We start from the raw sequence: 27,718 nt of genomic DNA, 5'->3' as shown, positions 1-27,718 counted from the left end.
CGATGGTTCAGTAGAGCATCTTGATCAAGGATGTGCTTAGATAGACGTGAAAAAATATTTTGAGATTCAACAATTTCCCAAACAACATGGTTTACTAAGCGTCCGTAATATTGCGGAATATTGAAATTATTATAGCCGCCTACCAACAATTTGAAGGTCCTTTCTGTTATTTTGCATTTTGAAAAAATGTCCTCTTGTGCAACACCTTGAATGTTCGTCAGTTCAAACAATCATTCGTTGCATTTGACCTTCTTATTCAAGTTATTGTGCACAGTGTGTGCAGAGTTTTTAAGAGCACATGAAAATATGGTGCTGTCCAAATCAATCGATTTTTCGATCGCATTCGGGAAGATCCGTTTCGATTGAAGCAGACTCCTGCCTTCGGCTGTTGGTTGCATCCATATAGTACTGCGCCTTTAATGAGATCAAGAAGAAAATTAGTAGTGCTCAGACTGTAGTATGCAAATGTTTTCGCATCATGTAGTAATACTCGCCTTGTCGTTGAAATGAACCATTTTTATCTCGTCAAAGTCATTGCAATTGGCAGCTGCCGTTGTTGATAAGTAGCCGTTTGTATGCAGCTTTAAATTGTACAGCTGTAGGGTTGTTGTTGAACCCGCCTCGTGATCGTATGGCAGAAAAAAAGTTTCCAGATGATCCTGGCTGATTCTATAAACGTAGATCATTTGGATTTCTTTTGACTCCTCGATGTATTTTTCAAATAAGCCTAGAACACTGTGTGATCGCGCACGGCCCTAAGTTGTGTTGGATTTCGCCCTTTGGCATCACGAGAGGGCAATTAAGGCGCAGGGAGAAGGTTTCTTTCGCGCACCACGAAACGCACAAACTTTACCTAGCTACTGTACATTTATTCTAAGACTGCCGCCGTACGCTTATCGAATGACACCGGATTGAGATGGCAAGTACACTTTTATAGCTGGTCGCAACAATGACCAGTTTGGCGGGAGGCGCAAATAAAGCCTAATTGTTATATACTAACGCGCGCCAACTAGCTTGGCGTAGTTCTCGAGTCACTCACAGCGTTGCGGACAGTCGTTCCTTTTGCAGTGCGGATGGTGTAACTCAACACTGTGCATGTTAATAATTACCCCAGGAATCCAGTGTTGTTGATGGATGTCAAAAGCGGAGATCACACCAAACAATTCGCTTTTTGCCTTTCTCCTAGAAAGGTATAGCAATCACTGGAAAAACCAAAGGTATAAAAGTGGTCCCAATGGCCGAATGTCATATACCACTCGACCCCTTTTGACGAACTGAGCATTTTCTGTATGTATGTATGTATGTATGTGTGTATGTGTGTGTGTGTGTGTATGTATGTGCAACTTTTTTTTCTCACTCACTTTTCTCAGAGATGGCTGGACCGATTTTCATAAAATTAATTGCAAATGAAAGGTCTAGTTGCGCCATAGGTTGCTATTGAATTTCATTGTAATCGGATTTTTAGTTTAGAGGTTATGTATCAAAATGTAAAAATCACGAAACATCAATATCTCAGAAGCCACACAACCGATTTTAATAAAATTGGTTTCAAATGATTGAGCTGTCTCCAGAAACCTTAACTTTTGAATTTCGTAATGATTGAACATATGGTTCAAAAGTTATGTAAAGAAAAGTTATCCTGAGGTTGTTTAAACTCACTCATTTTTCTCAGAGATGGCTGAACCGATTTTCACAAAAATTGTGTCAAATTAAAGGTCTAGTTGCCCCATAGGTTGCTATTAAATTTCATTGCAATCGGATTGTAACTTTGTCCGTTGTTCATGAAAATGTGAAATCACATAATGAAAGTAAACATATTGACTTCCTCCTAACGATCACTGGCTAATTAAAAGGTAGAAAAGTGATCCGAATGGCCGAATGTCATATACTACTCGACTCAGTTAGACGAATCGAGCATTTTCTGCATATAAGCATGTATAGGTGTATATGTTTGTGTGTGGGTGTGTACGTGTGTATGTGCACCTTTTCTCGCACTCACTATTCTCAGAGATGGTCTGACCGAACAGATTTCAATGAAATTAATTGCAAATAAAAGGTCTAGTTGCCCTATGAGACCCTATTGAATTTTATTGTAATCTGATTTCTAGTTTAGAGGTTATGTATCAAAGTGTAAAAATCACGAAACATCAATATCTCAGAAACCACACATCTGATTTGATTAAAATTAGTTTCAAATGAACGGGCTACCTTAAAAACCCTCAACTTTTGAATTTTATGAAGATTGAACATGTGGTTCAGAAGTTATGGAAAGAAACGTGTTCTGGAGACTATTTAATCTCACTCATGTTTCTCAGAGATGGCTAGCCCGATTTTTATAAAATTAGTGTCATATGAAAGGTCTTGTTGCCCCATAAGACTCTAATGATTTTTTTTACAAACGGATTATTACTTTGCCTGTTATGTTTAAAAATGTGAAATCCAGCTATGAAAAGAAACATATTCCAAGACAACTTACTTGGACTCACTCATATTTCTCAGAGATGGTTGACCCGATTTCCACAGAATTAGTATCAAATAAAAGGTCTACCTACCTCATAACACCCTATTGAATTTTGCAGTAATCGGACTGTAACTTCGTCTGTAATGTATCGAAATGTGAAAATCACGAAACTTCATTATCTATCATAATATTGATATCAGATGAACGGGCTAGTTAAAGGTTAACTGATGAATTATGATTGAACACGTGGTTTCAAAGTTTGGCTGCCCCATACGTTACCTTTTCATTTGATTGTAATCAAACTTAAGCAAGCGTTATGTTTTAATTTGTAAAACAACGAAAGTCTATTATCTCAAGTATTACACGACTTATTTGAACATAACTAGTGTCATACAAATGAGTCATCTCTCAAACTTACAAATAACAAACTTCATAACAATTTGATATGCTGTTTAAAAGTTTTAGAAAGAAAAGAAATTCAAAGACTATTCAACACTTTACCTGCTTCGATCAATATATATGGCCTCAACATGATTTAAATGTGGTAGCGTATTATTTGAACGTTCCCGGCATCGCTCGTGATTAAATTGTTCGAAATTGAGAGTCATTGCTTTTATTTCGCTATTTCTTAAGTACTAACATTACGTCAAATTTCATATTTTATACTTTAATTACAACAGCAATATTTTAGAACCCAAAGAGTGGATAAACATTTATTGGATTTAAGCATTCATGTAAATCTATTTTTACAAATAATAAGTTTGAATGAGAAAGGCTGAGTCTGACCGCTAGATGGATTAATTTAGGTTTTTAACCTGGATTTTCAAGGACCTGAAGAGCTGTTCAGCCTTATTGAACAACGCTGTGTGTTCAACATTATCAACCGACATTGGTTTTTTGTAGCCTTCGCTTCCATGATGATTACTATTCATCACGTCGAAGACGTCGTTAACGGTTTGGATATATTCGACTGTTTCTTCAGATCTCGCAAATTGCTTGCGTATCTGGACCTCGTCGCATTCACTCAGCTTCTTTATTCCTTGAGCTACACTTCTACTTAGAGTCTGGGAGGCCAAATCAACACGCATTTTCTCGTTCGTATAACGTATGTGACGATCGGAGAGTCGTCCAGCATACTTGATGCCGCACACATTTTGGGTCTTATTCAGTTCTTCAATATATTTCCATTTAATGACATAAGACATCGATGAAGAGGAGGTTGGCAGCACGGTCAACAATCAGTACGCGGTTCCTGTTTGCTGTAGTTTTATTTTGCAAATTATGAGTGTTATTCACAAAAAGAAATAGCAAAAATAGTACGTTATAGTAGAACTATGTGTGCCGTGTACGAATGTGATGGACGGACCTCGTCTAAGTGGATTATATGGTTAAATTTTATCAAACAAACAATCAAACTTAGGGCCTTTTTGTGTGCGGTTTGGAACTATAGGTGTGAAAAAGATAGCACAAGTGTGTTTTTGCGGAAAGGCGGGTGAAAAACGCTCTAGCTTGCATAAATACAAGCAACATGACCAAGAGAGTGATAAAAAAGTGAGAGCGAGACAGACAAAACCAGCTAAGTATCCTATGCCTTTCTTTTGCATTATCTGCATTTTTTGATTTGCTGCGACGGCTGACGAAAAAAAACTGTCAGCCGACAAAACACTGATGCACAGGTTGATTGCTATGACGGTGTTTTGGTAGTGGTGTTCATGTTCACTACGCCACTAGTTATTACTGTGTTGGGACTCGTGTGTGGGATGACGATTAGTTTTATATGTTCATTTGAATGTTTTATTGACGTGAAACTCATTTTTGATAAGATCTCTTAGAAACCCATTATAGGGAATGGGCATAATTTTATTGTGCCTGCGCGACACTGTTCGTGTTTTGTGAATTCTCTAGCTTTTGAAATTTTTACTCCCCGGTTAGTTTTTAATAATTATGCAAAATTTTCGTCACGAAACAAACCCGGAACGATAAAATGAATAATGATTGCTTTGGCATTTGCAAATAGATTACGAAAGTTGTATTGTATTGTATTGCGTTTCCTACGCATTTTATCTAACTATCGGGCTTTGAATGCATGCATGTTGCCAAATTTTCAATTTAATAGGAATATTTTTTTTTTGCGCCAAAGAAAACGACATCACTTCCGATACGTTGTTACCATCCCTGTCCTTGATAGTAATATTTCGGGCCCCGACAAACACAAATTGTCTACATGAAAAAATTGTTCGTCGGATTTTCTACTCACCAATTTACGCGAAATAAACGGATTTATATAAACTTCGGCCATTATTCGTGTCTATGGCGCGCTTAGCAGTTACGATAACACTATGAATTTGTCGAGCTTGATAGCTTCGGTACGGTAAGGAAAATTTGTTAGATCGTACGCTAGCTAATTTTTTTTTTCTTAATTTAGTTTATCTTGCACTCATGACTACACTTGTTTTTTTCCTTAGTCATTCGTTACTTTTTAGATAACATTCTGTAAATTAATAAACCAGAACCATTTTAACCATAATTCAGATTACTGAAAAATACGTTAAGACCAGAGCAGTTTATATTTGTCGAGTGTGTGTACCTGTGCGCTCGTATAGCTTTTTACCGTCGATACTTTCCAAGAGGTTGTATTATCTAAGGATAGCTCAACAACGCGCAACAGATATCTGTATAAAGATGGTCACTTTACGTGGATGTAATATGAGTGACGAGGCGTCAGCGTGGATATAATTTTGGTAAGATTGTGTAGTCGACTGGAAGAAATAAATAAATGATATCTCTCGGGAGTAGTATAATGACCTCGCGCGGAGATGTCCGAATATTTGAGTTTGTTCAAAATTGGTAATATGACCCGTATACTCGCGCGTGCTTTATTTTTGCGGTGATACATTAGCAAACAGAATCAGTTAGGATCGCATTACGACTTTCGTGGCGGATATAACGGACCCATAGGCGCTCGAACTCAGCGCGCCGTTTACCAAAACGGACCCTGCTGCAAACCCTTCCCTTATCCACAACATCCCAGTGATTTTTCGTGGAAGTGCAGAGGTGTTCTCGGCTTCCAACAAAGCGAATATCACGTCAACATATTCCCATACACAATCCTTCATTGACCTGCATTCGGATGCGGCCGGCGCTGGTATTGCCCAATATAAAGATTGAGGTCATCAGTTTTTACACATTGAGGATGCATGTTAGTCCCAGGCATCATCTGTTGGTTCTCTGTGTAATTACAGCTGATCTGGCAATAACGGAGTAGCAACCGCGGGCGGTCAATCATGCTCATGCTCATGCTCATGCTCTTCAATATATTTCCATTTAATGTGTCCTGTGGGAGTGGTAAACACCGCATTCGCTCCAAGCGTGTTACGAACTAGTTTGAGCATATGTGAAGGATCCAGAATCATATAAACCGGTTCATCGCTGATAGGATGACAAAAGAAGGTTTTCATATCTGGCCCGCTTTTCAGATAGGCACCCAATCTGTTAGCCGTGCTCAAATTGGCACTCGTTCCGTCAAATGTGAATGAAATGACATGCACGTCGATGTTATGCAGATGCGTCAGTATATTCTCGACAATTGACGCTTTCTGCTCCGTATCTAAAGAGTCAGAAAGGAACTATCCGATAGGAGTTTTCCAGCTTTCACTAATTCCGGTTATCATAAAAACCTTAGCTACTTTGGCTATGGGTAGTTGATCTGAGCTTTCGGGCAAAAATCCAAAGTACTGCACAACACCTTCGAAACATTTTTTGACGTCGTTCCATTCAGTATGCCTTTTGATAGCCATTTCATCCATCATAAGCCCAACCAGCAATCGTTTACCCAGAGCTTTGTGCTCCTTAGCTTTGACTTCTAAGGCTGCCATAGTTTCCGAGGTCAGACCTGGTTCCCCGTCCATCGATTCGTACCAGCGAATGATTGTCCTTGGATAAGGTAAGCGGTTACCACAGGAACGGCGTACGAATTCATATGCGCGAGTGGAATAGAAGTGCAACGAAATGGCAAAACTTTTCAACTGATCAGGAAACGGTTGCTTACGCCGGTACGACTGTAGCGCATTAATCAGTGTGTTACTCTTGTCGAAAGCCTATTGGAGATTCTAAATACATAGGGAACACCTAAATTCGCCAAGACCTCTCAACTCGGCCATCCACTCTACTATTTTTTATGTTTAAACACGGTTACAAAATTGAACGCCATATTGCGAGATTTAAAAAAATAAACGAAAGACGGGTAGGCTTATGTTGTGGCGAATCGTGGGGTTGTCACTCTATATTTCAAAAGTGCCTACACTTACTGATCTGAGATGATCTACAGCTAGTTGCGACAGCATGTTTTATCGCGGGTTGCAACATACGAACTTTATGTTTGTATTTCCTTACAATTCTTTCTTCTTTCGGCTCATCTGAGCTGGTTTTTACTGTTGGTTTCTTTAATTCTATTAATTAGCCAGTAAATGTGATCTTCAGCAATACTGATTTATTGATATTGCTATCACAACCAGCAGTGGTGGGCACCGCTAAACGAAAATTTAGCGACGCTAATCGCTAAGCCGCTATCCGGAAAATTTAGCTCGATAATTGCTAAACGCTAAACGCTAAACCCACATTAGCGGAACATTCGCTAATCGCTAACTTTTCAATATGTAAATAGTCATATCGCTATATTTATTGCTCGTGTTTTGTAAGATTAGATGATAAGAATTGGTTGCATGTAACCTAAGACGAGACGCGACAGCTGGTCATTGGTTGAATATAACACCAATTTGAACCGGCTGCTGATTGGCTGAATCCGATAACGCAATCGTCACGTAGAAAATACAACGAGGTCACTTTTCACTGTAAAGCAGTGATGCTGGAGAGTCATAATTTAGCTATTATAATTGTTCATAAATAATGATGCAAAAGTATGCAAGGTACATGATATTACCGAGTAATGTATTTCACTGTTATAACTTTGAAAATGCATTGATTAATCGTTTTTTACTATTTCGGTTGAAGTCCAAGAAACTTGGGAAGAAAAAATTTGGATACCAAGAAACTTAAGAAGAAAAAATTTGATAGTAGAAGTATGCTTTATTAAACATAAAATAATAAATAAAAATTGAGTATTATTCGCCTATATATTGCAATTTTAATTTGTTTTATTTTCATTGACCTGCAGAAGTTGTTAAAAATAATCATTCTGGCATCAACGGCATGGAACGTTCAAAAAAATTTCGACGGGGATGACGGCCGTTACGAAAAGAAAAATAAGAAGCCAGCTGTCGCCCAAGTATCATGTCAGTTCTACAAGGTGATCGTTATGAACTTTTTCCAATTTTGTATGAAATTTGAAATGATTTTGCATTTTAAACTAAACTTATTGAACATTCTTTCCTGAAAAGTTATAGAAATGATGTTGAAACATGTTTTTCTTTTGTGGGGAATACATAAACATGCTGCGGTTTAGGTAAAATATGCTGTTTTTCATCAATTTGCCGGTAACCTTTTTGCACTTTTCGTTTTTTTCTTGTACTCTAATAGCGCTTCTAAATAGAGTCGCTTATGTTTCATACAGTAACAAAAGTCATGAGCTATGACAATGACTAAGATTATGCTCCAACTATTAGAAATATAGCATTTTTGTATATATTTTATTTCGACATATTGTCGCAATTTTTCACACTAAATCTAAATTAATATCAATTTCTAGTGTGTTTCAACTGGAGATTCACTCTCCAACTAAAAAAATCAGATATAAAACAACATAAAACGAGAATTTTCCAAAAATGTTCTGAATTCCATACAAAACGCGAAATTTTTCATAACGAGATTTGTTTGTGTGCGTGGATAGACAAAAGTGTAGCATACCTTGTAGAACTGTCATCATACTTGGAGCTGTCGCGTCTTGTCTTAGCATGTAACGGTGACCAGCTGTCGCGTTTTGTCTTAGGGTTTGACCTTTAATCGAGCCAGAGAGCCAGAGAAAAACGGTTTCAAAGGGATCATTCATATAATACATAACGCGCTCAGGGGTGGGGCGGTATTCAACGAAGCGTTACTTTGCGTGTGTAAAACATGTAAAATTGCGTTATGTGGGGGTGGGTGGGTATTGGAAATTGCCAAGGGCGCCGTCTCCAAAATATGAGCCGTTGCGGAACAGAGTGGTCTATGTACCATCGAGCAAATTGTTCAGGAGAAGCAATTTTCAAAAAATCCTCTGAATAAAACTCTATTCAACGGATTCTTTCAAACAAAATGTTCTAATATAAAGGTCAAACAAAATGTTCTAATATAAAGGTAGTGGTTTAACATTGGGATACATAAAATTACCAGTTTCTTTGCGAAATAGGTGCTTTTATCTCACCAATGTACAAAGACAACTCTAACTTTATATATATATATATATATATATATATATATATATATATATATATATATATATATATATATATATATATATATATATATATATATATATATATATATATATATATATATATATATATATATATATATATATGTATATCTATATATATATATATATATATATATATATATATAAATATATATATATATATATATATATATATATATATATATATATATATATATATATATATATATATATATATATATATATATATATATATATTTATATATATATATGATGTTAACTCGTATAAAATGGCTAGTGTCACATGTTATATGATGTACATGGCATGTCACATGTAACATGTGACGTGTAACATTACATGTAACACAACATGTTACATATTACATGATATTTGACATGTTACATTTTTCGTGTTACATTACGTTTAACATGTTACAAATCATGTGTAACATGTTACAGGACTAATGATAAGTTACATATCACATGTCGATTTATGTACATAGACCACTCTGTTCCGAAACAGAATGGCCATTCTGTTTCGGACGAAATTTCAACATGAAATAAATCAGCTTTAAAGTTCGATTTTTTTTTTAATTTTTCTAGTCTCATAACTTCAGCTTCTTGAGTAGATGCGGTTTATGTAAAAAACTTATTTTTGAAAAAGTGGAAGAGGTTGTTTATAAGAAACGACCGCAAGGTTAACGTAGAATTACGACAGCCTGTATCATACGAAAGCGCGTCGTTTCATGTGGGGAATATCAACAAAAAGAAAAATGATACAACTTTCCCATTAGGCCTCTGCCATAATAGACGCGAAAAGCGACGCGAACCGATTCGCTCGGCTGTAGGTTAATGTACAGCCATCAGTAGAGCTGTATAATAACCTACGACCGAGTGAATCGGTTCGCGACACTTTTCGCGTCTACTATGGCAGAGGCCTTAGAGAAAGTTGCTGGTGATGTATTCACTTCTTGCAAGCCTGCTGCTGATGCTTCCCGCTACCACACTGAAACAGCATTTTAGTGAAGGGAGTGTCGTTGCATCAGCTGACCCTGCTACTATCGATGCTGATATACCCGCTGCAACAGCTACGCTATGCATAGCCATGCCACAGTTGTGGCCGCTATACGCTGGCCCAACTGCTGAGCAACTGCAACGCTATCCGTAGCCATGCCACAGTTGTGGCCGCTATCCGTAGCCATTGGTATCCGCTGTACCTGCATCTGCTGGCCGAGCTGCTATCGATGCTAAGATCCGCTGAAACTGCTATGCTTATCCGCAGCCACGCCACAGTTGTGGCCGCTATCCGCTATCGACGGTACCCACTGCACTGTTCCCGCTGCTGCTAAGGGAGGACTGCTGTTATCGCTGTTCAGAACTATTATAAGCGGCTTCGACTAAAACAGCTCTTATATAGGGATGAAAATAGGAATGAATTATTTTTTGTACGGAGTGGAATGATATAACTTGAAAAATATGTGTGACTTCATTCTGGCTCAGAGCGATCATTTGATAAGCTCCACCTCTTTTTTCAGTTTCTAAAATTTTTCCTCAGTTTCGTAGCACGGATGTACAAAAATGATTTCCTGTGGACATTCTGTCGAGCCGGACCGATAGCACTCTCATTGAAGCAACAAAATAACATGTTTCGTGTCGTGTTGCGCAGCTTGGTTAAAGAAAATGTTCCCGTTCCCGTGTTGCATGGAAGCAGATTATTGCGTGTTTGATATTGCCGATGGTAGACATGAGCTGCTGTGATGTTAAACTTTAACCGTCTTCTACAAGTGAATTTTCTAAAATAGACTCAGCATCGTGAGCAGAACGTGCTGACTGCTGTACATTTGCAGCAGCATTAAACCTCAGTTGCAGTTTATTGATAACCATTCAATATGCTCTTCGAAATACATTTAGTAGCTTTGAAAAAGACCGATTGCTGCAATTGCAATTTTCATTTAACTATTGCATAAATGCTTCATAGTCAGATAGCGTGCAATATCCGCTCTGACATAATAATTGTTTCGAATGTTGTGGAATGATATAACTTGAAAAATATGTGTGACTTAATCATTTCCAGTCATACCATACTACAACGTTCGAAAAAAAAAAATACATCTCTTCATTCTGGCTCAGAGCGATCATTTGATAAGCTCCACCCCTTTTTTCAGTTTCTAAAGTTTTTCCTCAGTTTCGTAGCACGTTTGTACAAAAACGATTTGTTGTGGACATTCTGTCGAGCCGGACCGATAGCACTCTCATTGAAGCAACAAAATAACATGTTTTGTGTCGTGTTGCGCAGCTTGGTTGAAGAAAATTTTCCCTTCCCCGTGTCGTATGAAAGCATATTATTGCGTGTTTGACATTGCCGATGGTAGACATGAGTATGAAGGTCAAAATTCTGCTGAGGTATCAAAATATAACCGTTTTAATTTAAGACGCAAGAGCATAAGTGCTGCATTTCTGTTATCTGCTGCCATCCAGCACGAGAACAAGTATAAATTATAACCGGTCCTTCTCAGGGCCACCAACACGTTCTTGAGGCATTGTTGAATTTTTCCTCGCTTGTAAATGTTGAAATTCGCGGTTTTCCGTCTGTTACACACGATGAAAAATTTTAACTACTTCAATCACATAGTTGAAGAGCACCAAAAGGTGCTATTATATTTCACAACAGTAACAAGACCGGCAAGTTTGTTCAATTATCATCATTCAGGATAACCATCCGCTGATGATTCTAGATCTCCCATTTTCTCTACTAGAATTGCCTGGCATTTCCAATAATTCTGCAGCTCAGCTACCGAAAACTCCATAACAGCCGCCAGATAGTCAGGTGCTTAAGTATCAACGCGCCCAGCGCGATCAGCCAGAAATTGAAACCCGGCTTTTCTTTCTTCTTCATGATCAGCATCCAACGTCCGTGTGGTATCGGCACAATCGTAGAATGAATTATACATAAAACACAAAGCGCGCATTCTTAGTCAACTAGGTATATTCTGTCGACCTTGTTAGGGAAAGAAGCATTGTGCGACCAATCAGAGGTCGACATTTGCGTTTCGACAAGGCTTGACAATTTTCAATAGTACAATCGTTCGAACAATCAGATTACAACTTTTTGCATTTGGACGGGTGCTTGGTTGATTTTCCAATCGATAACTGCAAAAATGACGAAAATCGGTTGGAAACTGACTGAGTTTAAAACGGTTGAAAATGGACATTTTTTGTGACGCTGCCGGTGTTTTTGGTTTTTGAAATTGGATCCCTGTAATGAAATTGGTCCCCTGTATATGTTGCCGTAAAATGGTCCTAAGACCACTCTGTTCCGCAGCGGCTCATATGATTATTCCACGCAACAACACAAGCAACTACTCAAATTCATTTATCGTTCGGGGTGTGGTAAATTGGAACTCCTTACCAACTGTTATCAAACAATCGACATTGGAAGCAGTTTTTAAAAGGGGCTGTCTAGAATTTTGTAACCGTCCTCAAATGTAGTAAAATTGAATGTTAAGATAAGATAGAAGTAGTATAATACCCCGTTCACACTACACCGCATATCACTTGATTTCGGGCGATTCGTGCTATCGAGGCCATATCACCATCCATATCACCTGCTATCTCATACAATCGAGCTGTCATCGGATATCTCCTCGGCTACATGCTATCGCGGATATCATGTTCGAAAACCAATAAAAACAAGATTAGCAGTTGGCAACACGGCCCAGAGACATTTGACGCAACCCTACAAATTTCGAAATTCGCGTTGCATGCGAATAACAAGGAAGGATAAATTTTTGCTCTTGTCATCCCGCACATATTGACAATTGCATATGAGAGTTCGCGTTGGTGCTAGCCAACTAGCGGACATCTCTACTCTAACTGCATTGCTCTTGTTGTCTTGTTCTTGCTTTGACCTGTTTTTGTTTTCTTCTCTTTTCAATTGCCAAAGCAAATGTTATATCAGATCAGCTTGCTGTTGTGTAAACACCCGAGGTGATATTCGATATCATCGTGCGATATCAGGTGATATGCGACGCATAAGATAAATATTGTACCAATAGTAACATTTCGAAGTAGCAGTTAAAAAAGGTTTACCTTACGCTACCATATTATTAAACAAACAAACAAACTCATTTGTGCCCATTGTCAGCTGTCATATGAAGGTGCATGTAAAGTGGTGGTGATATGCTATCTCGTTTACACATACGTTGAGATGTTGGCCTTTGAAACATGGCACGATGCCATAGGAGTGGTTGTATGTAACATATTTTTGGCTCCAATTTCATTTCGAACCGTGGTTCCATAACGTTACATGTTATTTTTGGGTCATGAAAAGATGGCGTCTTTCCATAGGCTTGTTCACTTCCCAATGGAGCGGGTTGGTCTTAACAGTGCGCAATAAACTAGCACACCTTCTCTAAAATTAAGAGCTAAGGCGTTACAACAGTTACAACCGTTACTATTATCCTTGCACGTAACTCTTACATGTTATTAGTCGTTGTTATTTTTTTACTGTTCAAAGAACTGTCAGTGTCAATCGCTCATTTTCATTGTGGAGGTGAGACTATTCTCGTTTCTCGGACTGACCATCCGACGGTGTAATGTGAGCAATTTCACCCCAAATTTTTCCTCCATCCAGTGCCGTGCTTGGTGTCGTCATCGTTTTTTTTACTTCGTCGATAGCAGCCTTATTGTTATAGTGGTTAAGTTGGTGCTTGACATAAGCCGTTCCGCAGAAGTCAGTGTTTGAGCGACGCAGAAAATCGCGAAAATTCTATTCACGGTGGTCGATGTAGACTGTAAAACTTGAAGCAGGAAACAACAGTTATAGTGAACAGAGAAGCGCGAAATAAACAGTGTTGTTTTGTCAGGTTTGCTGCTCACCTGAGGAAAGGGTCCAAAAATGACGGCGTTAGGAGGTGCAAAATTATCCGTATTCAGCTATCTAATGGTGAGTAGAGTACCGGGTTTGAAAACATGATTTTGTATGCGGAGTGTGGGTTGGAATGAAGAGTTTGGCATGGATTGTACCATTTTGCAATGGCTTTAATTATATGTCGTAGGTGTTATTTGCATTAGCGAAAATGTTTTGGCTCGAAAAAGTTGACTTCAAATTGAATAAGCATGAAAAGTGTTTCAGCCAATCCCCAACCAACAACACAATAGTAGTCTCCACGAATCAGCGTTTGACATTTTTCGTATACACCGCATAACGATGCAGCGGAAGTGATACCAGATTGTCTAATATTCCATTTATGTCCTTTTACACGAATCATCAATTATTGTTTGTGTCATCTTTCATGCAAAATGTGATAAGTCTCAGGTGATAAGCTAGATATGATTTTGAACCCTGGAATGATAGCCTGCGTCAATTCGACTCCTCGCATTCAGCGATATTGCCCATGTTTTTACTTTCTAGTTTTTTTTCTAGTTTTTGTTGAACTATTCTGTAAAACGCTAGTTATCATTATTATTTAATTGCTCAGCGGTCAAGATTGATAAAAAGTTTCAAGAACAAATTTACGCGAACAATGTACCAATCCCATGCGAGCAATTCTGCTGCATTCGACATGAACAGCCATTTACTGTGAGTCTGTGATACTCTCTATCTTAGCATAAAAAATGGACAAACTCTCCGGCCCAAAAGGTCAATGCATGTTTGCTTCCATGAATTTAGACTAATTTGATGTCTCGAATATTCAAGTTTTTCGAAAAGTTTGAAACAACCCTCTTTCTTAAACAATTTGTTAACCTGCTGTAAAAAACCCAATAAAAACTGATGTCTTGAAAGAAAACATATTGGTAAAAACAACGGTACCGTGGAGCAGAGCGCCGCCGTTCTATCATTGCAGCAGTACACAAAAACTGCAATACTGCCATGAATTACTCAACAAGAATTGAGCAATTTTGCAACGGTTACAAGTTATAAGTTATTTTCATTTTATTTTCGATGTTCACTGAGTAATGTGACTGGTATAATATCGGAAGAGTAAATGTCTAGAAATACAAATTTATAGAAGAGTAAGAGCCGGTGAATGCTTGTGGTTTTTTTTGTCCATTACTAAGATTTATTCAGAATCTTGTTTCATATTTCAACATTGTTGGATAATTTTTTTCGTTATACTGTAAATATAACTATTGGCAAAAGAAAGAAACTTGTCAAGCAAAAAACAAAAATGAATATTTTTAAACTTCAACTCCGTTGTAATTGTTGATTATTACAATTTTTTGCAGGAACTTTTTTAGAATTTTGTTTGACATATCTTCTAATGTTTCCCTATTAGAGAGCCTATGTAACAGTTTGGATTTTTTTTCCAGAGTAAGATTTATATAAGAACATTTGAATTAATCAGAGTTAAATCAAGACAGAAAAGAAGTTCATTCGTTTAATAAGTATCCTGAAATGACATGTACAATTGAATATTTTATTGGTATATGTTTCTGTATAACATGTTTAAAAAGTTTGTATCAAACTATAACCCGTGATCCATTCGCTATTAGCTTGTTACATTATTTGTTTTTTTTTATCCTCGGTTTTACGCTCATCCCAATTTAAAACAATGCTACAAACAGTAAAACCAAATTAATCAAGAACAATATAGTTGTCAAAAGAAAAATGGGTGTGAAATTAAAATCTCGATAACGAGGAATCATGCCTCGTTACAAACTATTTACAAGGTTTGGAACTTTTGTTAACGCAAACTCTGCTCTATTACCTCAATTAAGGTGCAAATGTGTTCTGTTTGTATCATATTCTCCGCGGTGCAGATAAGGGACAAATTGCTTGGCAGTTTTTTAGTGCCTGAGTACTACTAGCGTTAGTACAACTTAGATCACGCAAGAAACGAAACAAAAAACGAAAACACGGTCATGTCGATACTTATCAGCCCTCGCTATGGTAGCCAGACAAGCAAGTTGTCGCGCATCAAACCTGTTTTGACTGACTGGGGGCGTTATGCTTCTGGAGCATCTTCGCTATTAACCCTCAAGTGCCCAATGCCGCCTTTTGGCGGGCTTCAGTCAAACCTCTAAAAAGTTTCAGTAAATACTTGAAAAGTGTTTATAATGGTTCATAGTGATTTCACCGGAGCCGGTCTAGGAATTAACTTGGGCACTGTTAATTGGGCCTTTTGTGCATGTACTTATTAAACCGGTTGGCCAAAATCGATTTGGAGATTTGCATTGAGGCAGGAAAAATGATGACATAATCATGACCTCACAGTAACATGTGTATAATATGCTTAGACAACATTGCCATAGAAAATCAGATGCCTATGACTACAAGTTTTCCACACAATTTGAAGAAAAGAAGTTTTTTTCTAAGGAGATCAGAATTGCATAGCAATCAGTAAAATATTCCTTACAGATAGGGATGCTTACTTTATCTTAAAATATTCAAGGTTTTCATACACTACACTTGTATTCTTTTCCAATTCCAGGTGGTTTATCTGTTCTACAATCCCACTGATAGCGGCGCGGTTCAACTGACCAGTGAAAATCTAGATATGACTTTAGGTAAGCAAACGACATCGCAGTCTTAGGCGCAACTTAGTTTGACAGCGTTTTCTTGTTTTCCAGCTTCTAATGAACTAATTTTTATCAATTTCTACGCGGAGTGGTGTAGGTTCAGTAACATTCTGCAGCCGATATTTGACGAAGCGGCCGATAAGGTAAGTGGCAAAAATCGTTCAGTTGACGAAAAGCATCTTCATGCCGTGCTATGTTTCTCTTTAATTTTTTGTGGGAGAATGAAAGCATACGAACTTTCGTTTTTGATCTCCATATTCATCAGTTTTTTTACGAATACGTCTATCTATGTCTATAACATTTTTGTTTACATTACTATTGTTTCGAACATCGTTTTTAATGACTTATCAGAGGTTTTGTGGTTAATCAAATTGATTTTTATTAGCAATAGGTATCTACGTTTTTTATGGTCCTTTTTTTGCAAAATAATATTAGGCGAAGTAAAACAAAATCCAAAAGCTACAACAACGTTCCGTGTTAGACTTTGACCTTCTGTTCATTCGACACAGACTTCGCAGCCAACCGTTAACCCTCTAGTGCCCAAATTAATTTTTAGACGGACTTCGAATAAATTACTATAAAGCCTTATAAACATTTTTTAATCCTTATTGAAGCTTTTTAAAGATTTGACTGAAGGCCATCTAAAGGCGGCACTGGGCACAAGAGAGTTAATAATGTACAGGACAATTGCGGAACTAGCGCTACGAATCTGTTGATTCTAAAGGTCCCTTCCAGCCGCGATTTCAACCAATACAAGACGACTGGCTTGTAAAACCGACATCTAACATCTGGGTTGTACCGAGCGTGCAAACGAGCAGCAAGACAGCATACACTTGAACACCAAGTCGACCGAAAGCAGGGTAGCGACTACCGGGAACACCTGGAGAATCAGGGAATTGATTTTTTGATCAGGAAATTTGAATAGTAATCAGGAAAAATTTAACCCAATTTCTACCATGGTTACACTAGAGCACCACAGGTTTGGATGCAAAGTCTTTCCAAATATTTACAAATGCTACTCAGAATTTATAAATATATTCTTGAACAATATACTGATTGTGAAGGAACGTATTCATGCAATTTGAGTAGGAATTGTAAATATTTCTAAAGGCATTTTGCATCCAAAGCTATTATGCACTAGAGTAACTATTGTAAAAAGGGGATAAAGTGGCTTGGGATTTTTTACGCAATTAGACCCGAATTAAATTTATTTCAGATGTTGGACGCTAACTTAAATGATTATCAAAAGTTTCAAAAGTATAAGTGCACCTGGTGACGATGGAATCTTCAACGATTTGAGTAATTTTCAATAATTGTTTCAAAATTGTATATTTCGCCAAATTATGGAAAATGCCAAAATACTCCAATTTTGAAGCCGGATTAGAATCCAGTTGAGGTTGCAAGTTGTCGATTCTTTAATTAGATTTTTTTTATAAGTAAGCTGTTTGAGTGAATTATTATTAAAAAGATACTGTCACGCATCTACTGCAATTCAAAAGTCGTCAAAAGGCAAGTCATTTTACTAATAATCCCAATATGAGTTATTTTTCAATATTCATTTGCATGCAAGTTACAACGTCGTAACTTGTATAAAAATTCTTATGAAAGATATATTTTTCTTCCCGGTGTTTTGACTTCTCCGTGGCTAACTTTGATAGCCTTGGACATAAAATCAATTCAAAATTTGTATCAGCCTAATTAAGGTTTACCGTAAGCAAACAAGCAAGTACAAGCGATAAACCCGGCGAAATATTACTCTAGGGCCTTTGATGAACTTTTGCATTTACTAGAGGCATTAAAATTCACAGGCATTGTTAAAAAACTGCAATATTTTTAGGGCCATTTATTTGAGCTTTAGGGCAACTTTTTTATGATTTGTCGATAAGTGTTATAATTACCTATTTTCAATTTTACCAATCTGGATGTGTTTCTCAACAACAAAATATTCTTGTTCAAGATCCAAGTTAACGAAATAGCTAAACTGTTTAAATGATTGGTGGGAGTTTTAGCAGGAAACAGTTTGAGTCTAATCCATTTTTAGTTTTGTGATTGAGGTATGAGAAGCTTGATAATCGTTAATCAATTCAGTTTAAAATAAATTTCAATAGTCGCCAGCTTGGAAAAAATTGTAGGTGTTTTTATCATAGCAATGTGTCTTGTAGATATGAACATATAAATAATTGAAAAAGTTGTTTATTAGACACGGCCGTAAGTTTACGTAGCATTAAGACAGCTTGGTTTTTGTCAATGTTTTTCTTGCAATAGAATTGGGAATATACTCGATTGAGGTTAATCAACTTGATGGTGTGAAGCGGTAACTTTTAGTAGTAATACTCTTTCAACTCTATTTTTTTAGTAAATGACAGATAACCTTGAAGAGAAGCGTTGTTTATTGACTTGAAGTTATTCGAAAATAACGTTGAAAGTTGCTGGAACACAGTGGTTGGTCACACTCCACCGTCAAAGCAAACTGCTACCTGTGTGCAAGCAGGCGTTGATAGAATGAGAGAATTCGAAAAATAGGATGGAATTGCACACTGTTTGTAACGTTATACGCGAAGTACCGTTACCGTGCCTAATTCTGCGCAGTTCCTAATTCTGCGCAATTTTTGTTATACTTATGTTTTATTGTATTTTTTGTAACTATGAGCATAATATTTTATTTTTTTTAAATAGAATTATTGATTCTGTGTCAGTGGTCACAATAATATCAAGAATACATGCGAATAAAAGAAAGAAAAAAATCTGAATTGTCAATACGATCAACGTCGCAAAAACCTTTGTTCGTAGTAACGAAAAGACAACGGCAGGAAATAGTTTTATTCATTTCCTCTTGAAACGAGTGCAACGATTTAAACAAACATCGTAGTTGGTAATAAAAGTTAGTATTAGTCATGATTTAGGTAAAATGAAATATTAGCTTACGCTAAGTAGCGCATAGTACTGAAAAAGTGCAAAAAATAATGCGCAGATTTACGCACCAAATTTGTTTTTCGTGTTCCTAACTATGCGCAGTTTCACAGAGATGAATTCTGGCAAAATTAGGCGGAAGCACATGCAGTATGAAGAGAACAAAATGCTTGCGAATGTGGACAAGGTAAGAAGAGGCTTTTCCATACGCCGAGCCGCAAGGAAATATGGGATTCTCGAAAGCACACTTTGTGCAAAGTTTTCAGCTGATGTTTAGTTGAACTCAGCGACGCGTTCCGGGAGGCCAAAAGCGTTCACAACGCAAGAGGAAGGCCGGATTGTCGATTGGATTATTCAGATAGCGAGAGCTGGATTTCGGGTGGATTCTCAGAGGTCAAAGACATCTGTGGCAAATCGATTGGGCGACCTAGTTTCGTTGGAACTCGTCTGCCAGCCGAAATCGTCAATAATACTCCGGATAGTTGGTCTATTGAGAAAAATGTATCAATGTTATTTTTTGGCTGCGCAGAATTAGGAACAAAACTGCGCAGAATTAGGAACATGCTCAAGCAAGTGCGCATAATTAGGCACCAAACATAAATGCAAAATTTTCTTTTCATACTGTTGTTTTTGGCTGTACATGTGTCTAACTTTTTTTTTCTGTATTTTCGAAAGTCATACAACATGTGGGACCTATTATTTGTTTGAATGCATGTAAAAAATCTGCGAACTAGGGTTGAACTTTTGAAATTGTCTTAACTGCGCAGAATATGGCACCTTCACGGTAGTACACCGCGGAAACGAAAACGACATAAGGTACATTTCGATTTTTAAGTTGTACTTTATATCGAATTGTACCTTATATCGAATCATGAAACATTTTAAACAATGAGGCTTCAAATATATCATTTTGTTGTCATTTGTCTACGTATAGTTTATTTTGGAAATTGAATCCAACTATAAGTGTTAATCAACTTGTTTTAAGTACAATTTGAAACACATAGTTTTTTTTGGCTTTTAAGGAGACCTTTACTGCCCTGCAGTTTTTCGATTCCTAGAGGGCGAACTGGGTGCACTGCTAAGCGAAATGGTGTATTTTTCTAATTGTGCGTGTTTGGAATGTTTAAAATATATTTTCAACTAGCTGAACGTTCCCGGCGATGCTCGGGATCAAAAGTTTCAAAATTAGAAATCATTTTTTATAATTCATTGCATTATTGGCACAACTCACTTCAAAAATATTTCACATCTTATACGTCCATCATCACTTTAAGTACTTTAACATTCTGAGAACGCACAGAACGGAAATACCCATATTGGATTGCATTTTGTGATTTGGGGAAGTTTTACAGAAACTGGAAGTCGCCGTTTCGGGTTTCAAAATGACATATGGAGTTCGGAAGTTTCGGAAGTATTGAAATGGTTTGCCAAATACCACTTTAGATTATTTTCCAGAAACCAGAAGTCGTTATTTTGGAAAATGTTGTGTGGGGTCATCACAGTTCCGAATATACCACACTCGGGTGATAACCGGATGTTCGTCAATCGTTAACAGTAAAACCTCTTTTTATGTAACTTTCAGAAAAAAGAAATCAAAGTAAGAAGAATTTAGCGTGACCATTCATGCTTAGTTCTCCTCTATAATCATCTCTAGAGATAACATTTGAATTTTTATAACGAAAATATTTGTTGGTGTCCTAGGAACACGTCTGAGAAGAAGTTAACGTTTTAATCCACATAACTACGTAGAAATTAAAAAAAAAAGATTAAACCAATGAAATGGGGCCTTTCCTCCAGCCAAATGTCCCAAAATCAAGTTTTAGAAAAAGTAAAAAAGTATTTCGAATCCCGTAATGTGATACTATTCACAAAACTACGAAAACACCAGAAATGTAATTTTTTTCTGCTCGACTCGCACCAAATTAAAACATAAATTCTTCTGCAAGAAAATATTTGCAGATGTTGAAGGAACAACGAACATTCAATTGAAAAAGAATTACAGGCGAACTAAGCTCATGCTCCAAAAGTCAAAATTTTGCCTGTATTATATGCGTAATAATATATATAAATTCCAAAAAGAGTAATTCAATGTGTTTTTCTGTATCATCTTCAAACATACGTAGTTTTTAAAGTAATATCTTAACTTTTGGCAATAAGATACCTATTATTTTTCCTCAAATGTCTTTCCTGAACATTGACAAACATTTCAATGAAGAACAATTACATATTATTGCTTTGAATTTCGATTTAGAGGTAAATTCAGTTCAAATATTCAAGAATTTGCTCGTTCAACGTAGTGTTGAGAATAATATCTCAATTTTAAGTAATCAAAAATCTGTTATTTTTACTCAAAAGTCTTTCCTGAACATAAACAAACATTTTAATGGAAAAAATCATATATCATCGCTTTGAATTCTGATTTAGAGACAAATTGAGCCTAAAAATTATTGTTTTGAATTTTTCATGTGGTTTTGTGGAAAATATTAAAATTTCAAATAATCAGATACCTATTATTTTTTCCTAACATATGTTTCCCACAATGAACATTTTATTATAGTAAAAATATCAGATTACTGCTTCGATTGATTTTCGAGGAAAATTCAGCATAAAAGTCATGATTTTGCATGTTTCACGTAGTTTTGTGAAGAATATCTCGAGTTTGATTACCAAACAGGTACCTGTTATTTTTTCTCAAATGTCTTTCTTAAACATCAACGAACATTCTAATGAAAAAAGAATCACATATCATCGCTTTGAATTGCGATTTGGAAACGAATTAAGTATAAAAAGTCATAATTTCGCATGTTTTATGTAGTTATGTGAATAATATCTCAAGTTTTAGTGATCAGATTCTAATTATTTTTCCTCACATGTTTTTCCTGAACATTAACAAATATTTTAGTGAAAAAAAATCATATGTCAACGCTTTGAATTTTGATTTAGAGGCAAATTTAACACATAAAGTCATAATTTTGCATGTTTTACGTAGTTTCGTGAATAATATCTCAAGTTTTAGTGATCAGATTCTAATTATTTTTCCTCACATGTTTTTCCTGAACATTAACAAACATTTTAGTGAAAAAAAAACCATATGTCAACGCTTTGAATTTTGATTTAGAGGCAAATTTAACACAGAAAGTCATAATTTTGCATGTTTTACGTAGTTTCGTGAATAATATCTCAAGTTTTAACAATTAGATACCTGATATTTTTTCTCAAAAGTCTTTCTTAAACATCAACGAACTTTGTAATGAAAAAAGGATCACATGTCATCGCTTTGAATTTTGATTTGGAGACGAATTAAGTATGAAAAGTCATAATTTTGCATATTTTACGTAGTTTTGTGAATTATATCTCAAGTTTTAGTAATCAGATACTAATTATTTTCCCTCGAATGTCTTCCCTGAACATTAACAAACATTTTAGTGAAAAAAGAATCATATGTCATCGCTTTGAATTTTGATTTAGAGGCAAATTTAGCACAGAAAGTCATAATTTTGCATGTTTTACGTAGTTTTGTGAATAATATCTCAAGTTTTAGTACCGTAAACTGGGGTGACTTTGATCACTTTTTTTATTGTATCTCAAATATTTTCAGAATATACTGAAAACAAAATTATTCGATATTTTTAAAATTAGTACTGGCATGCATTAAAAAAGATTCAGTCACTACTTAAAAAGTTTAGCAACAATTTTGCTGTTTTTAAATATGCTCTAAAAATTTTACACCAATCATCATTCCGGGGTGACTTTGATCACTTCATTGTTTTGATGAATTAGGTGTAACATTTCGCTACTTTCACTAAATTGAACAGCCTTAAACGACTTAAACGAGTTTATAAATATGGAAAGCAATTTGGGGGCCATTCACATTCTACGTGAACAGTTTATAATGGCGAATGTACAAGATTTATACAAAATTTCTAGAATATATATGAATGATTATCCACTGAGAGAGATGGTGGTCTAAAATCATCAAAAACTAGTCCACAAGGAATATGACTCATGAAATTGGCCAAATTTGCATGTTACTTCACGTCTTGGGTTTTTGTTAAGTAAAAATATGTAATACGCTGTGGAGAATATTGGGACTCAACATTGCCTTTGAGGAAAACCTTGCAAAAATAACAATAGAATGTATTGTTGTAATATTTGTTCATCTTAAGAACTAATCTGGGAACAAAATAAAAAAACTTTACGTATTGCAACTTGTTGCTTTGAATCTGCTTGAACCGATTGTTTGTATGCAACAAAAATCGCCAAAAATACACTTTATTTTCAATTAATATTTCAGCGTGAAAAACACTCTTTAAATAGCAGGAAATGCATGAATAGTAGCAATGCGAACATATATCCACGCAATCAGTGAAGATTACGACAAGTCCCAAGCACTACGAGCGCTTTTTTACCACACTTTCAAAAAAGAGGTACAGTGATCAAAGTCACCCCAGTTTACGGTAATTAGATACCAATTATTTTTTCTCAAATGTCTTTCCTGAATATCAGCGAACATTTTCATGTTGAAAAACCTACATGTCTCCGCTTATTATTTTTGATTTAGAACGATTCAAAATGATGATGATTACTGTACACCTCAGAGACTGAGTGAATAATAGCAATAAGATCAAGCGTTACGGAATTCCATTTTTATATAGTAGATGTGTTGCAGCGCGAGTTGAGGAATATTTAAGTTTTAAATTAGTTTATTTGACACGGCACGATACATTTTCTGTTTTACTGAGCCAAGTACAATTCGTTTTAATTCTACGTTAGCAGGGAAAAGAGGGAGGCCTTTTCTTTATTCTCGCGGCCGACTACGAGCTAGTGGGGATTTAAGGTGAGAGGAGGGGAGATACAATTTTGACTTAAAACTATTTTGGAACTTTGTTTTTCAACTGGTAGAGCAATTGTATTCTTGTTTGTTGTGGGTTCAAAATATTTGTGTAAGCATAGTTGCGGGCTCTTCGTTTCCGTGTCTTCAGCATAGCATATTTGTATCCTTAATCTGACAAATAGACAAAGAAAATTTTAAATTTTAATGTCAGCGTTTTTCAGAAAGCAGTATAACTGTGTCATGTACTGGAGATCACCGCTTCCCAGAATGTCTCTAACGGGTACGTTCGGTTGTTTTCCTCGGGCCCGAAGGGAATCTATAAGCTCGGACCTAACACCACAGTATTCGGTACACGACCAAACAACATGCTCGATGTCATGGTAGCCATCGCCACAAACGCAGTGATTACTGTCTACAAGCCCTATACGAAAAAGATGCGTGTTTAACGTGTAGTGATTGGACATAAGTCTAGACATCACGCGAATGAAGTCCCGACCTACATCCAACCCCTTGAACCATGCTTTCGTCGATACCTTAGGAAAAATGGAATGTAGCCACCGTCCCAGTTCATCTGAGTTCCATGATGATTGCCAACTGTTGAGTGTTCTCTGACGCAAAATGCTATAAAATTCATCATAAGCAATTGGTCTTTCATAAATATCGCCATCAATAGCACCCACCTTAGCTAAAGAGTCAGCCTTTTCGTTACCCGGAATCGAGCAATGAGAAGGGACCCACGCTAAGGTAACCCGGTAATTTTTATCTGTTAAAGCACTTAAAAACCACCGTATTTTCCCCAGGAAATACGGGGTGTGCTTCACAGGCTTCATCGATCGCAGAGCCTCAATGGCACTGAGACTGTCTGTGAAGATGAAGTAGTGGTCTGTGGGTAGGGTTTCGATGATTCCAAGAGAGTACTGAATAGCAGCAAGTTCTGCGACGTACACGGAAGCAGGAGCATCGAGTTTGTAGGAGGCGGTAAAATTTTCGTGGAAAACACCGAAGCCAGTGGACTCATCTAGATTAGATCCGTCAGTGTAAAACCTTTTATCATAACTAACATGTTTGAACTTATTCGAAAAAATCTTAGGGATCTCTTGGGGTCGCAATTGATCCGGGATACCAGAAATGTCTTGTTTCATGGTGGTGTCGAAAAATATAGCATTATTAGAAGTATCTAAAAGTGCGACATTGGAGGAATCGTATGAAGAAGGATTAATATCTTGAGCCATATAGTCAAAATATAAAGTCATAAATCTGGATTGAAATTGAAGGTCGACCAACCTCTCGAAATTTTCAATTACTAATGGGTTCCTAACTGTGCATCGAATTAGCAACCGGTAAGAGAGATTCCAAAAACGATGTTTCAACGGAAGAATACCCGCTAACACTTCAAGACTCATCGTATGGGTCGACTGCATGCAACCCAAGGCAATACGCAAACAACGATATTGTATTCTCTCTAATTTTATAATGTGCGTGTTCGCGGCGGAGCGGAAGCAGAAACAGCCGTACTCAAGAACTGACAATATCGTTGTTTGGTAAAGCCTTAGAAGGTCTCCTGGGTGGGCTCCCCACCAGGTTCCGGTAATCGTACGAAGAAAATTAATCCTCTGTTGGCATTTTCGTGTCAGATACCTAATATGACAAGCCCAGGTGCATTTAGAGTCGAACCAGACCCCGAGATATTTAGCGACTAAAACCTGAGAGATCGTTTTACCCGTTAGTAGGAGCTGCAGCTGAGCTGGGTTATGCTTCCTAGAAAAAACGACCAACTCAGTTTTCTCCGGAGAGAATTCGATACCCAGCTTAAGAGCCCATTCAGACAAATTGTCTAAGGTATCTTGCAATGGTCCTTGCAGATCGCTAGCCTCGCTACCAGTAATGGATACAACGCTATCGTCTGCAAGTTGCCTTAGCGTGCATGAATTTGCAAGACATTCATCGATGTCATTGACGTAAAAATTATATAAGAGAGGACTTAAACATGAGCCCTGGGGAAGGCCCATGTAACTAATTCGGGAAGTTGTCGAATCGCCATGTGAGAAATACATATGCTTTTCTGACAACAGATTGAGCAAAAAGTTATTCAAATTTAGTGAAAGTCCCTGCGAATGAAGTTTCGCGCTTAAAACTTCTACAGAGACAGAGTCAAAAGCCCCCTTAATATCCAAGAACGCAGAAGCCATTTGCTCTTTTCGAGCAAATGCGAGTTGAATTTCAGTAGAAAGCAACGCTAGGCAATCGTTCGTCCCTTTGCCCCGGCGAAAGCCAAATTGAGTATCTGAAAGTAAACCGTTTGTTTCGACCCATTTGTCTAACCGTAAGAGGATCATTTTCTCCATTAATTTCCGGAGGCAAGAGAGCATTGCAATCGGCCTATATGAATTGTGATCAGAGGCAGGTTTCCCGGGTTTCCGAATAGCAATGACTTTTACCTCCCTCCAGTCATGCGGAACAATATTTAGCTCAAGAAACTTGTTGAACAAGTCCAACAAGCGTCTTTTTGCAGAGTCGGGTAGATTCTTCAACAGGTTGAATTTTATTCTATCTAACCCTGGAGCCTTATTGTTGCACGACAGGAGAGCCATTGAAAATTCCAACATCGAAAATGGAGGCTCTTCCGTAGTTACTATAAACGCGTCGCGAAAGGTTTTCTGTTCCGGTACAGAGTCCGGACAGACCTTTTTGGCAAAATCGAGTATCCAGCGATCTGAATACTCCTCACTCTCATTCGAAACGTCACGGTTCCGCATGCGCCTGGCGGTATCCCAAAGAGTGCTCATCGCTGTTTCCCTCGACAACGCGTTTACGAACCGCCGCCAGTACCCGCGTTTTTTCGGCTTTACTAAGCTCTTCATCTGCCTGCCCAGTGCCTCGTACTTTCGTAGTAGGTTGACAGTGCCGTATTCCCGGTAGTCCTTATACGCCGCGGACCTTCGCGCGTACAGCTCAGAGCACTCTTTGTCCCACCATTTGTTGGGAGGGCGTTGTCTAATCGTTACCCCGGGTATCGGTTTCGTCTGAGCTTGCGTCGCGGCGTCGATTATCAAGCCAGCTAAGAACGCGTATTCTTCCTCCGGAGGAAGTTCCTCGTGAGTCTCGATAGATTCCGCTATAATAGACTCATAACGCTTCCAATCAATATTACGTGTAAGGTCGTAGGAAATATTGATTGGGTTCGGGGGAGTTGAACCATTAGCAATTGATATAACGATTGGAAGATGATCACTACCGTGGGGATCGTTGATTACTTTCCACTGGCAATCTAACGCTAGTGATGTCGAGCAGAGGGATAGGTCAAGCACGCTTTCACGTGCCGGAGGATTAGGTACGCGTGTCGCTTCCCCAGTATTCAAAACTGTCATATTGAAGTCGTCGATCAAGTTACAGATTAAAGAAGATCGGTTGTCGTCGTACAGCGACCCCCATAGCGAACAGTGAGAGTTAAAATCTCCCAAAATCAAAAAAGGTGCGGGAAGCAATTCTGCTATATCAAGGAGTTGCTTCTGTTCAATCCGCGCGGATGGGGGAATATATAACGAAACAAGGCAAAGGTCTTTTCCATTCATATTCGTTTGAATGGCAACAACTTCAATATTCG

At 37.3% G+C, this 27,718-nt stretch overlaps 1 protein-coding gene across 1 annotated transcript in view; it reads left to right on the top strand.

The window, feature by feature from the left end:
* Positions 1-13,379: 13,379 nt before the first annotated feature.
* LOC129723161 (endoplasmic reticulum resident protein 44) overlaps positions 13,380-27,718 on the top strand; it is a 32,871-nt gene continuing 18,532 nt past the window's right edge. The window contains exons 1-3 of the mRNA XM_055677203.1: positions 13,380-13,794; positions 16,283-16,358; positions 16,422-16,513. Of these exons, the coding sequence (XP_055533178.1) occupies positions 13,747-13,794; positions 16,283-16,358; positions 16,422-16,513 (216 nt within the window). The 5' untranslated portion in view covers positions 13,380-13,746. The remainder of the gene's footprint in view (positions 13,795-16,282; positions 16,359-16,421; positions 16,514-27,718) is intronic.

This window comes from Wyeomyia smithii, chromosome 1, assembly GCF_029784165.1.
Source record: "Wyeomyia smithii strain HCP4-BCI-WySm-NY-G18 chromosome 1, ASM2978416v1, whole genome shotgun sequence".
Lineage (NCBI taxonomy): Eukaryota > Metazoa > Arthropoda > Insecta > Diptera > Culicidae > Wyeomyia > Wyeomyia smithii.
Note: the sequence above shows the minus strand (reverse complement) of the source record. Positions and strands in the feature narration are given on the sequence as shown.